The 12,112-nt window shown below is 39.0% G+C and overlaps 1 protein-coding gene across 4 annotated transcripts in view; it reads left to right on the top strand.

Moving 5' to 3' along the window:
• WT1 (WT1 transcription factor) overlaps positions 1–12,112 on the top strand; it is a 59,346-nt gene that overhangs the window by 16,036 nt on the left and 31,198 nt on the right. For 3 of the 4 annotated variants that reach the window (XM_007460911.1, XM_007460912.1, XM_007460914.1), the window contains exons 4-5: positions 1,134–1,211; positions 2,257–2,307. In XM_007460911.1, the coding sequence (XP_007460973.1) occupies positions 1,134–1,211; positions 2,257–2,307 (129 nt within the window). The remainder of the gene's footprint in view (positions 1–1,133; positions 1,212–2,256; positions 2,308–12,112) is intronic. The other variant, XM_007460913.1, reaches the window with a different exon arrangement.

Consider the following 12,112-nt stretch of genomic DNA (forward strand, 5'->3'; position numbering starts at 1 on the left):
GCCGTGACAAGGTGGATATTGTCCAGAATTTGCAATCTGGTATCATACATTACATACTGAAAGCTTCTTACCTTCTTTCCCTTCTGCCATGAAGGTGGAGTGGAAATGTTCTTCTGTAATGTGTTTAGACCAAGCGTTCCCAGACAAACCATTAATCTCTTGGGTCTCAAATTTCATAATTAACCATTTCAGTTCAGAACTACATTTATTCCTAGTTGAGCTTGGTTACTTAGGAGATTTCTGGTAATTGAGTTATGTGCTAGTTTTTTAGGAAGGAGATAAATATAAAATTAATAAACATAAAAGCATATAATAAAGATGTTCATGAGTCGTGCATGCAGGATACTTTGAGTTGAGTGTTATTTCAGGAAATAGATGTGATAGCTCCACTATAATGCATTTAGAGATGTGTTTAAAGGGAGAGAAAAACTTTTGGTTGGTTTATATGGTGGGATATTTTTCCTTTGGAGTCTTAATGTAAATGATCAGCCATTGTTTTCCCTCATATAATATAGAACTGAGTTGGGGGCTTTAAAAAAACACTGCGTGACTATACAATTTATAGAGAATGATTCCTTCAGTTGTATCTAGAGTTTATCATCCTCTTTCTTTCACTTGTCACATCCTTGAGTATTAGACCATCCATCACCCATCACTCTTTGACTTTTCAGGCCCTCATAATCCACATGATACTTATCCTTTTGATTAAAACAACTTAATGGCCTTTTCACGAATAATTAATCTGCTGTCTTTTTACTTTCAGCTCCAGGCTTTTAACTTTAATGTTGAGCTATCCAGCCTGTGTTGCCTTTCAAAGTTTCACTCCCTTTAGCCTCTTCCCTTCAGAGGTTTAATACCTCTTTAGAAACTTCAGTGTTTGCTCTACTAAGGTTTTTTAAAGGCTTCCAAATTATTCTCACATCCTTTCTGCTGTGTGTGAAGTGAATGACGTGCAGAGATCAGTGGGATGAAATGAAAATCATTTCAGACTCCTGTATTCTGACATTCTGGAAAATGTGGAGGCTTTCATTGTAAAGAAAAGTTAAAAGTGTATTGCTTTTTGGAGAAACAGTTGCATATATATGTGTCTTTTGTTTTATGCATTTCTAACTCTGGTTGTTTTTCTCTAACAGTGACAATTTATACCAAATGACCTCCCAACTTGAATGCATGACCTGGAATCAGATGAACTTAGGAGCCACATTAAAGGGGTAAGGTCTTCTCTGCTCCATTTCCCTTAAACAGTAACTTACACTTGTTTGAACCATTTTAAAGGTCCTTATACCATATGAAGAGAGTACTGTTTTAGAAGAATAGGCATGGCTGTAAAATTAAGATGCTTTCCCCCCTCTCCCAGTTGGTCAGTGGTGTTCAGTATTAAATTTTTAGGAATATGAATAGGGGATGTTCTTGTCTAGAACAAGGGGGTTGAGAATACTGGGGAAATTTAATATGGCCTTTCCTTATTGAATGTTTTAGAGTTCTTCGAACTTTTGTCCATTCAAACTTGTTTAATGTTTGTGTTTTGCTAGTGATATCACAGAGGTTAATCATTACATTATCTTATCAAGAAATGCTTTGAGTTTACAAAGTCCAGGATCCAAACTTCTATGAGTGAAGATGATTTGGACCATCCAAAGTCAGATGTGTTCACACCTGGTTGCCTGAACAGACTTTTATCACACTTGATACACAACCAGAATAGGGAGAACATAGCAATCAAACATAGGTAGGGGCAATGCTTTGCACCTGGAACTGAAAAAACAAAGCAGGTGGGACTTGCTTTAAACGGTAAAAGAACTCACTTTTAGTTTCGAATCTGAGTTGGTGGGCAGTAGGATGTGACAGTCACGAAGCATCTGTGGTGTATCAGGTACTCGTCTAGGTCACCTCATCTAATCTTCCTGATGGCATCATGATGCCTAGGTACTGTTATCCTGTTTTCCAAATAAGTCAGTCAAGCTCAGAGAATTAAGTAACTTCCCAAGTTCACATCGTACTGTGTGGTAGAGCTGGGATTCCAAGTCCAGATCTGATTCCAAAGCAAAGGCTCTTTCCAGCCTCCCTGTGATGCCTTCCACACCCCCACTCTATCAGCCCCAGTGGGATCGAGTCCTCAGTTCAGCACTCTTGACTAGACAGCCGGCTTTACATCTCTGTGTGTTTAGTGGCTTCTCATTGGACTGTGGGATCTGGGGGGCTTGCTAGAGCCACGCATGCTCCAGTCCCCATTCCCCACCTCTTCTTCTCTTCTAGAGTTGCTGCTGGGAGCTCCAGCTCAGTGAAATGGACAGAAGGGCAGAGCAAGTGAGTGGACAATGCGATGATGGCAAAGCAAATGACATAGGCCTTGTTGACTGGCACCTGGGGTGATGCAGGAGTTAGGACCGATGATGGGTAATCAGGGTAGCAGTTGGTGCACAGGGATGGGAAGAATCTATTCATTTTTTCCCTTTTGTCTCTCTCTGCCTCTTCTTATTTATTGTAGATATACTGTGGGTAAAAATGGAGGTGGTGACATTTCTCATCAACATACTCCTGAAAAAAAATTTAAAAAATGATGCTGTAGCAACCCTGCTCATTTCCTGGTGAACGTTTCAAAAAGATATGAAATTTGTGGCATTACACATATTCCTGTTAGATCGGTTAAATCTTTCAGCCATACTTAACTTGCCTTTTCTCTATTTACCTTTAAATCTCTCAGGGAGAACTTAATTTTTACCCCAAGTCTATGGCCAGACTTTCTGCAAAGACTTTTTAAAATTCCTAAACATCTGTGTTTTCCCCAGCCTTATAGCCTGCACCCTAGGACCTTTCTGTAACTGTTTCTTTTGATTTTATTTTCTCTGCTTAAACACCAAAACCAGCCTTCCTCTTCTCATCCTTCTTTTGTTGGTTCAGTCCTGTTTGTTGGATCATCCTTCAGTGATTAGTGAAGTTGTTTTTCATTTTCTAAGACTCACTATTAGATCCTTCTTTCCACCCCCAGCCCCCAATTTTTCTATTTTAACCAAATCTCCACTTTGTCTCTCTAGACCCAAAAGTAAAAAAGCCTGCTATGGACTTGGATTTTTTTCTCTCCCCACTTCCATCCAAGGGGCTGCTGACAGTTTTAGGACTGTATCTTTACACCTACTCAAAACTTGTCCTATGTTTCGTGGTCCCAGCCTTTCTTTCTGGATCCCTTGCTTTTCTTCTCTCTACTGTAATCAGAATTCAGTAACTCTCCCCAAACTACATGCCAAGAATAGATAGAACATGATTGTGAAGTGAGCAGTGTGTTTTCAGTTTTTTCAATTTCTTCATGCTGGAGTACAGGGTTAGTTTATTTGCTTAATTACAAAAATTACGTATAAGGAATCTTGGCATGTATTTGAATCTGGGTCTTTCCATAGGTGAGATAATTTTGGTACCTTTTAAGATCTTTAGACACATGATGTTAGTCACTTGCTAGGGAGTCAGAAGCTATATTATAAAGATGAAGCACAAAATGCAAATAATTTGTTTTGTTCAATCCTGTGTAAGAAACAAACACTAGAAGTGTTTTCCTTGATCTGGTGCTTACATTTTGGAAAAGGATTCCTGAAATTAAAATGTATTTCTTGAATACTTAATTCAGAAAGTTGTATAAAAAGCATCAAGGACTCCTCCAGTAGATAGTCCTATAGAAGAGTAACTCTTTGGAGAGCAAAACATCACAATTGTCTAATTTCCTAATATCTTCTCTCATACTGTGTTTTTATCTCTTTTGTAAGTCAACTAAATGTTTGCTTCTGAGTGCAAGCTGAACATTTACCTGAAGATGGATGTTGACATTATTGGGCAGGGTGTGAAGGGCTTTATATACCTCTCCTCTTTTGATCTCATGACAATCCTAGGGTATTATGTTCACACCCATCTTTCACATGAGGAGGCTTGAGAGGTTAAGCCACCTAACCAAGTTCACTTAGCAAGTAAGGGTCAGAGCCACGTTGGAACCCACTTCTGTCTGACACCAGTATCTGGGCCCTAGATTAGAGTTTCTTAAACTTTTTAGACTGCGACCACAGTTAGAAGTACCTTTTACACTGAGATCAGATGTTCCCACACACATAGAAGTTTTCACAAAACAATACTTACTACACGCTGTGCATACTGATGTTTTCTACTTTATTCCATATCATTTAAAAAAATGCTGGTTGAGATGTGTAGATTGATTTTACAGCTCACTAATACATCATGACCCACAGTTTGCTCCTCTTAGCCTTAAAAATAGCAACTCCTTAGCTCTTTCCTCCAAGCCCATGAACAGCTGAGAACTGGATTCAATTGAAGCTGATATCCCAGTAGAAAGTGCTTTTTCCCCAGGGGGTACATAATCTGGGTAGGTATCTTTATTCTCTGTACCAAATTTGCTTTCCTTTGCCATGGTATGAAAATGCTGTTAATACGGAAAATACATTTGCGGAAAGATATTCCATGAAGAAAGACAAAGAGAAATAACTGTGTTTTTGCATTTATCTGTTACTAGTGTCTGGACACTATCTGAAATCAGTAGTAAGAAAAATCATGGTGACAAGGTAGATCTGTAACATGAATACTGGAGGTTTGAGTCATGTTTTGGAGAAAAAGTATATAGTTTCTAAATCACTCATAAAAAAGAGGCATTATAACGTTTTTATTAAAAGATCATGTGCCTCCCACTAACGCCCACTAAATATTTGTTCACGTCGTCTTTCCTTGAGAATTTTACTTTTTAAAAAAAGAATGAGCTTGTTTCCTTGCTTAAGCAAGTCCACAGAGACATCTTTCGTTAGATGTCGGGGAGCAGTGTTATTATACTGGCTGGGGATAGGATTGTAGGGGGGACATGGGCAAGACGAGATGAAAACATGAAACAGGGTGGCGAGGAGGGAATCTTACCACTGATTTACTCCTCTCTCCTCCTCCCTTTACTCATTTTCTAATCTCTGCGTGCCCATAGGGATCAGAGCTACTTTTATGAGCTCAAATGGGAGAATATTGTGTTTCAATTTAAGTCAAAGAGAAGGTACTTTATGAAGCCACTTTCTTAACTCTGACCCTTTTCCTTACAAACAAATGAAATTATATTTTCTAAGTGGGTCATTGGGAGAAAAAATTGCAGGGGAATCTTTCTAAGCGCTAGTCCACCTTTATGAATAATTCTGTGTACGGTGCCTCGCATTGCTGTCTGCTTTGTATTTCTTTAGAATCATTTTCTGTGTGTTCCTAACGCCTGCTGATTTCCTAACGCTGCTCCCAAGCCCGGCTATTCTGTCAGCCTCTGTTTTGTCTCTTCTGAAGAAAATATCCTGCAAAATGGAGAAACACATCAACCTTGACTGCGGTCCAGGTTATTAAAACAAGGAGGAAGTTATTCTCTGGGGACTTGGGTAGGGGGAGTGGGAAATCGAACACAATAGAAATGTGAAAGGAGTGCTGAGCAAAATGAATGTCCCTTTGCTGGTCCAAGAAGTTCAGACCATTGGGAACACACAGTATTTGACCTGTGGATGCTTGAAAGGAGAAACGAAAGACTCAGGTTGAGTGATGTATGGTGAAAACAAAGCTGCATGTTTTGGTAGGGCCAAGGCTGTCGAATCTGGAGAAAATCCCCACTAGACATGGTCTCATCCCTGAGAACCTGTGCCAGAAGAGATAGCTGGAGTTCCAATCCACAGCCCAGCACCTTTCCTCTCCAGCTAGTGAAAAAAGGTATTCGTCCAAGAGATTTACTTCTTGAAAATGGATAGCTTGCTTTTCAGGGGCTCCTGGAGCTTGTGATGCAAACACAAAGGCGGAGAGAAGGAGCTCTGGGAATACCAGCATTCCTGAGGGTACTCCTCCACTCCCAGGATGAAGCTGTTAATTTCTTCTTTTGTATGGTTACATTTATGCATTTCAACTGTGTTGGACTTGGCTAGAGTCTGTTAGCCATACTTACCAGAACAAAGGAGGGGACTCTCCCGGGTTTGCAGGATAAAGATGGGGACTGTGATTTAGAGCTGTCTCCCCTGTACCTCTCAACGTGGACTAATTCAGCGGTTTCTTTACCTTCACTCCGCTTCCCTCTGCTACTTTCCCCTCCCTAGCTTTTTGTCTTTCCCCTTCTTTTCTCTTCGGGCTTATATTCAATTCATGTATTTAATTTTTTTATTATGTCAGTAATATGTATAAATTATAGAACAGTTAGAAAATACAACTTTATAGGAAAGGAAGTTAACACTCCCCCCAGTAGCCCAGATGAAACTACTATTACTATTATGTTGCATACACTTTCAGACCTTTTTCCATGCATAGGTATACATTTGTGTCCTTTTCTTTTTTATAACAAATGATTGGCTTCGGCTTAGATCTGATTCAGCAAATGCACTTCCGTGGGCCATTGCAGAGTTCTGTGTTTTGACCTTCATGAGAGTGTTTTTGAAAATATTCTCAACCTCTTAAAAATACTTCAGTTTAAAAAGTATTTGGGGCTTTATAGACTTATCATCTCCACACTGTGTTTCTAATTGTTCTGTTTTAAAGCAAGGAATTAGTTTTATCTCATGAATGGGAGGATGAATAACAGGTTTGTTCAGGTCAGGAGAAGAAAGAAGCCAAGCAGGAAAGATAGCAAAGGAAGGTGGTGATGAAGGGGGTCAAGCTGGGAATGAGGAGCATGGTGGACTCGGTGCAGGGAGGAGTTAATGAGGGCTCCAGTCTGTTGATAAAGGTGTGTGTGTGTGTGTGTGTGTGTGTGTGTGTGTGTGTTGGAGGGCGAGAAGGTATATCAGATCTGTGGAGGATCTCTTTCATGACCTCAAGGTGTCTTTTGGACCTCTGATGTCTGTGATCCCATCACAGGCCCTTCTGAGACCCTCTGCTCACCATTTATCCTCCTCCGTCATCTATCCAAGGAAAAAAATCATAACTTCTAGCTAGAAAGACGTCAATATGGAAGCTGCACTCATAAAAAGTCACCCAAATAAATGCATCTCTGGAATGAGGGGTTACTGCTTATTTTTAGTAGGGTTTTTTTTCCCTCTTAAAAGTGAACAATTTCATTTATTCTAGTTTTATTTCTGACTCTTCATTTTAAAAGCAAAGCCACAGATGTAGTGTTCTTAAGGCTAAGGTAGTGACTTTATCAAAATGAAAACAACTTTTTTCCCCTTGATTATAACACAGGCTTATTATATATTGAAAAAATTCAGACAGTACCAAAACATTATAAAGGAAAAAAAGAAAAGTCATCTGTTATCTCACCACACAGAGATAACTAGTTTTTAAACATATTGGGGTATATTTGTATCTGCAGAGGAGAAATTCTGGAAACATTTACTGAACTATTAACTGTAGTTGCCTCTGAAAGGATTAGAGGGAAAGGGCAAAAGCCTAATAAAGATGGGTTTAAGAGATCATAAGAGGAGATAAGCTGGAGACATTGTATTAAGTCAGCGCACTTCCATGGAGTTTTGCAACAAAAGGGAGCAAAGAAATGGGGTTCTAGCTCAATGGGGAAAGAGGGTCAGGAGGAGGTGGTTTTTTATTGCTTTGATTTATTTATATTTAGATGGAAGTACCTGCATGTTTGCTGTTGAGAATGTTCAAGAAGAGGGAAAAAAATTAATGATGGGAAGGGATAGAATTGCTGCATCAGGGTCCTTGAGAGAGAAGATGCTCATGGGCAACTGGGGTTGGTTAGCTAGGAGCTGGGATAGTTCACCTATTAGTAAATTGGTTTACAAGAGATCTTTGTATCTAAGGATATTAACCCTTTGCTTGTCATATGTACTGCAGATGTTTTATCTGGTTTGTATTTTAGCTATTAATGGTTTTTTTCTGTCAGAAATTTTTATTTTCATAGTAAAAATTATCAGTTTATGTTTCATAGTTACAAGTTTTGGGCTTTTATATAGAAAAGATTTCTCCAATCCCCTTTTTTTTTTAATTTTATTTTTGGCTGCGTTGGGTCTTTGTTAGTGCGCGCATGCTTTCTCTAGTTGCAGCGAGCGAGGGCTACTCTTCGTTGTGGTGTGCGGTCTTCTCATTGCAGTGGCTTCTCTTGTGGAGCACAGGCTCTACGCACGCAGGCTTCAGTAGTTGTGGCACACAGGCTCAGTAGTTGTGGCTCAGGGGCTCTAGAGGGCAGGCTTAGTAGTTGTGGCACATGGGCTTCGTTGCTCCGCAGCATGTGGGATCTTCGCGGACCAGGGATGGAACCCATGTCCCCTGCATTGGCAGGCGGATTCTTAACCACTGCACCACCAGGGGAGTCCTCTCATTTTTTAAAAGTTTACTTATTGTATTTTGGTATATTTTTTGATTTGACTTCTTAACACTTAAACATTTAATTTATTCTGAATTTATTTTGCAGTTGGATTCCACCTTGATTTGTTTCTAGCTGACTAGCCAGTATCCCCAAACTTCTTTGAATAATCCATCCTTTTCTCATTAACTTCATATATTACCTTTATCAATTCTTGAATCCTATCAAATTCCTTGGATCCATTTCTAGACTTGTTATTCTCTTCTTTTGATCAGTCCGGCTCTTTTTGTCAAGCATCAGACTGTTTTCTTTGCTGTAATTTTAGTCTATTTAAATAAATACCTGATAGGAAAGTTCCCTAGCATTGTATTTCTTTTTTCAACCTATTTCTGGCTATTATCTATTGTTTATTCTTCAAGATGAACTTTAGATTCATTTTGTTAATTTCAGAGAAAGTCTTTATCAGTATTGGTGCATTAATTGTGACAAATACACCATACTAATGTGAGATGTTAAGAATAGAGGAAACAGGGCTTCGCTGGTGGCAGCAGTGGTTGAGAGTCCGCCTGCCGATGCAGGGGACATGGGTTCGTGCCTGAGTCCAGGAGGATCCCACATGCCGCGGAGCGGCTGGGCCCGTGAGCCATGGCCGCTGAGCCTGCGTGTCCGGAGCCTGTGCTCTGCAATGGGAGAGGCCACAGCAGTGAGAGGCCCGCGTACCGAAAAAAAAAAAAAAAAAGAATAGAGGAAACAGTGCAGACTACATGGCAACTGTCTATATTATCTTTAGAAATAAAGACCCATTCTAAAGTAACAAGTTTATTTTTTAAAACTCTTAATTGGAATTTTGAATGAATTGCATCAGGTTTAAAAATTAATTTTGGAGAATTTTGACCTTTGAAAAAATTGCTAGTCCTTTCTTCAAGAACATGAATGGCACTTCTCAACTCTTTTTCAAGTCTTGTATGCCAGATGTCCCTCTTTTGAATTTCTCCTTTTCAGGAATTTTAACGGTAATGCCTCTGGCTTCATAAATCTCTTTGAGAATGCCTGTGATTCCTGTGAATGTATTACAAGGTATTTCTTTTGTTTCTTCACCTTGAAATACTTTGTTGTGTTACTAATGTCAGCCGAAAGGTTGTGCCTTTGGTAGAGATGCTTATGCACGTGCCCTTCATATGTACAAACCTCCATTTCAACTGGAGAAGCAGAAAAGGGCTTAGTCTTAAGAGCACTGTGCTTGATTCTGGGGTTTTAGGGAGGACTTTTTTTTTTTTTTTTTTAAGTAATTGAGAATGGTTGAGTAAAACTTTTCAGATTTAAGAGTGTGTGAGCGAGCTGGGTGGGAGCCTTTGAGAACCCAGGCTGAAAAGATCCTGCTGATTTTCCCTGTGTAGAGTTTGTCTATCATGAATTTGGGACAGCTGTTCTTGGGGTGAATCTAGCAGCAGTCTCTGGCCATAGAGCCAAAGCATTGATATTATAGAACCCAGTGAGTTAGATGAAACTGGGATTCGATGAACTAGCACTTCAGTACCAGACTCATGTAAGGGGAGATCCAGATATTTCATATGGTCTGATGAGGTGATCTATGAGGACGTGCGTTCCTATGTTTGTATGTGTTGAAGTAGGAAGGAAAGTCATGCCTAAAAATATTCTTCCCAGCAGTAGGAGCCAGTAAATAGTGTGGAGTTTTATTTTTGGAGGGGAGCTGTATTCTCCCCAAACTGTTATGGGAAACTAGATTTAAAATAGCTTCTAGCTCTGCTCTGAGTGTGAAATAAGAGAAAAAAGTCAGTTGGAGGAGGTTTGTGTACCATTTCAAGTGGTGAGGAAAGCTTGATGGTTCATAATGGCTGATTTATACAAGCGTTGTTATCAGGCTATTAACCACTCAGCCTGTATTCCCTATTAAATAGTGGCTAATGACTAGGCTGCATGGAAGTGAAAACATATGAGCTGTGACTATAAAGAAACTTTCAAAAGAGGAATACAAACAAGTTTTAGCAATAATAGCTAGCATGGTTGGAACAAGTGAGCATCTTCCAAAAGGTAATATATTTTTTTAGATGAATACATTAATTTTTATTTTTTACCTTTTTCTTGATGTCATAGTTTCACTGAGTTTTGTGTCTATCATGAAATGTGGATGGAGGGCTATTTTTATTTTTATGTATTTACTTTTTTAACTTTTAACTTTTATTGGAGTATAGCCAATTAACAATGTTGTGATAGTTTCAGGTGCGCAGCAAAGGGACTCAGCCATACATATGCATGAATCCATTCTCCCCCAAACTCCCCTCCCATCCAGGCTGCCACCTAACATTGAGCAGAGTACCCAAAAGGTAATACTTTGAAGGGACCTTTTGCAGTACTCACTTATAGGTATCGTGTTTTGATATATTTGCTGAAAAATAAATCCAATTACTTCTAGATAACTGTTAGATTATGTATTATCAGGACTTTTTCTACAGCAGGTGGCAGAACCCTAGTTGTAACTGGCATAGGTCAAAGAGGGAATTTAAATTTAGCGGCTTATTTTATTGTGTTTTAAAACCCCATGTGTGGATTCAGGGGCTGAGACAGTGTCTTTAGAACACTATTTCATTGTCCCTTGTCTTTGCTCTCCTCTGTGCTGGCTGTCCTCTCAGACAGGCTCTCTTCACTGTGGCAAAAATAGCTATATTTTGGCGCCTAGAGCTTCACAAGAAGACTGCCTCCCTATTGGTTCTTCTCCACCAAAAGACCCAGGGAAGCCTCTGATTGGCCTGGATTGGGTAGCTAGAGAATGCAGTGGTCTGATTGGCCAGGCCATAGGCATGTACTCACCCCTGGAGCCTGAGGGTGGGATTAGAGAGAGGTGGTTCCCTGAAAGGAGAAGAGGCTGTGTTACCAGAGGATGGTGAGCAAAAAGAAAAAATGATACTCAATAGAGAATTTAAAAAGTCAAAATTAGTGAAAGTGGGGTGAGTCCTCTTCCCCTCCAGATATGATGTGGAGCTGGATGCTGCAGGGAGGTACAAGACCTGGATAGAAAATAAATGAAGGATGGAGTGGGCGGGAGGAGCCTTCTTTCTAATGCTCGTGGGAAAAGTGTTCATTAAAAAGTACAATAGTTAGAATTATTACCATAGTATAATTTTTAATGAAAAGTGGCATAAAATATATTTAAATTAAAAGTAAAGAACGTGTCTTTTTCTTGAGGTCTGAACTGAAATGAAACACCTGAGGACAGGAGGAAAGTAAATATTTCAAGTAAAAATATGGCTGATTGTTTTCTGTAGACTACTGAGGAAATTTTATACTCATAAGTTATCAGATTACAGATATCGTGTTTTTTTTAAACTCAGTCAAATTTAACTTGGTCGTTTCATTTTTAGATTCTACTTTCTATGCTGGATTAGTAAAAGAAGTTGCATCTTTCAGCCTTTCCCTTTATGTTCTCAGTAGCAGAGTAATCCTTTGTTTTTCGTATTGATATATACTTTATATGTATTATCTTATGTATTTATGTGTTATATTATGCATACATATATGTATACATTATATATCACATATATTTATATACATTGATTTGTTATGCTTCCACTGTAAAAGATTAAATCACACAAAGAAAAGAGGATGGCTCGATGGCATTGCTGATAATATTTGTGCAGAATTTTATTTAAATATTGCCTGTAGACCATAACACTCAGGCAAGAGAATAACATAGCATTTGTATTGAACTAGAGGTAGTTGTGCTAGGTTGACACCAGCTCTGAATATGTACAAAAAGATAATTCTATATCTATTCATTTTCCCAAGTCAGATTTTATAAATGGATATGAAAGTGAGTTTTGAAATTACTCTGGCTGTAGGGAA

This window comes from Lipotes vexillifer, unplaced genomic scaffold (genome assembly GCF_000442215.2).
Source record: "Lipotes vexillifer unplaced genomic scaffold, Lipotes_vexillifer_v1.1 scaffold627, whole genome shotgun sequence".
Lineage (NCBI taxonomy): Eukaryota > Metazoa > Chordata > Mammalia > Artiodactyla > Lipotidae > Lipotes > Lipotes vexillifer.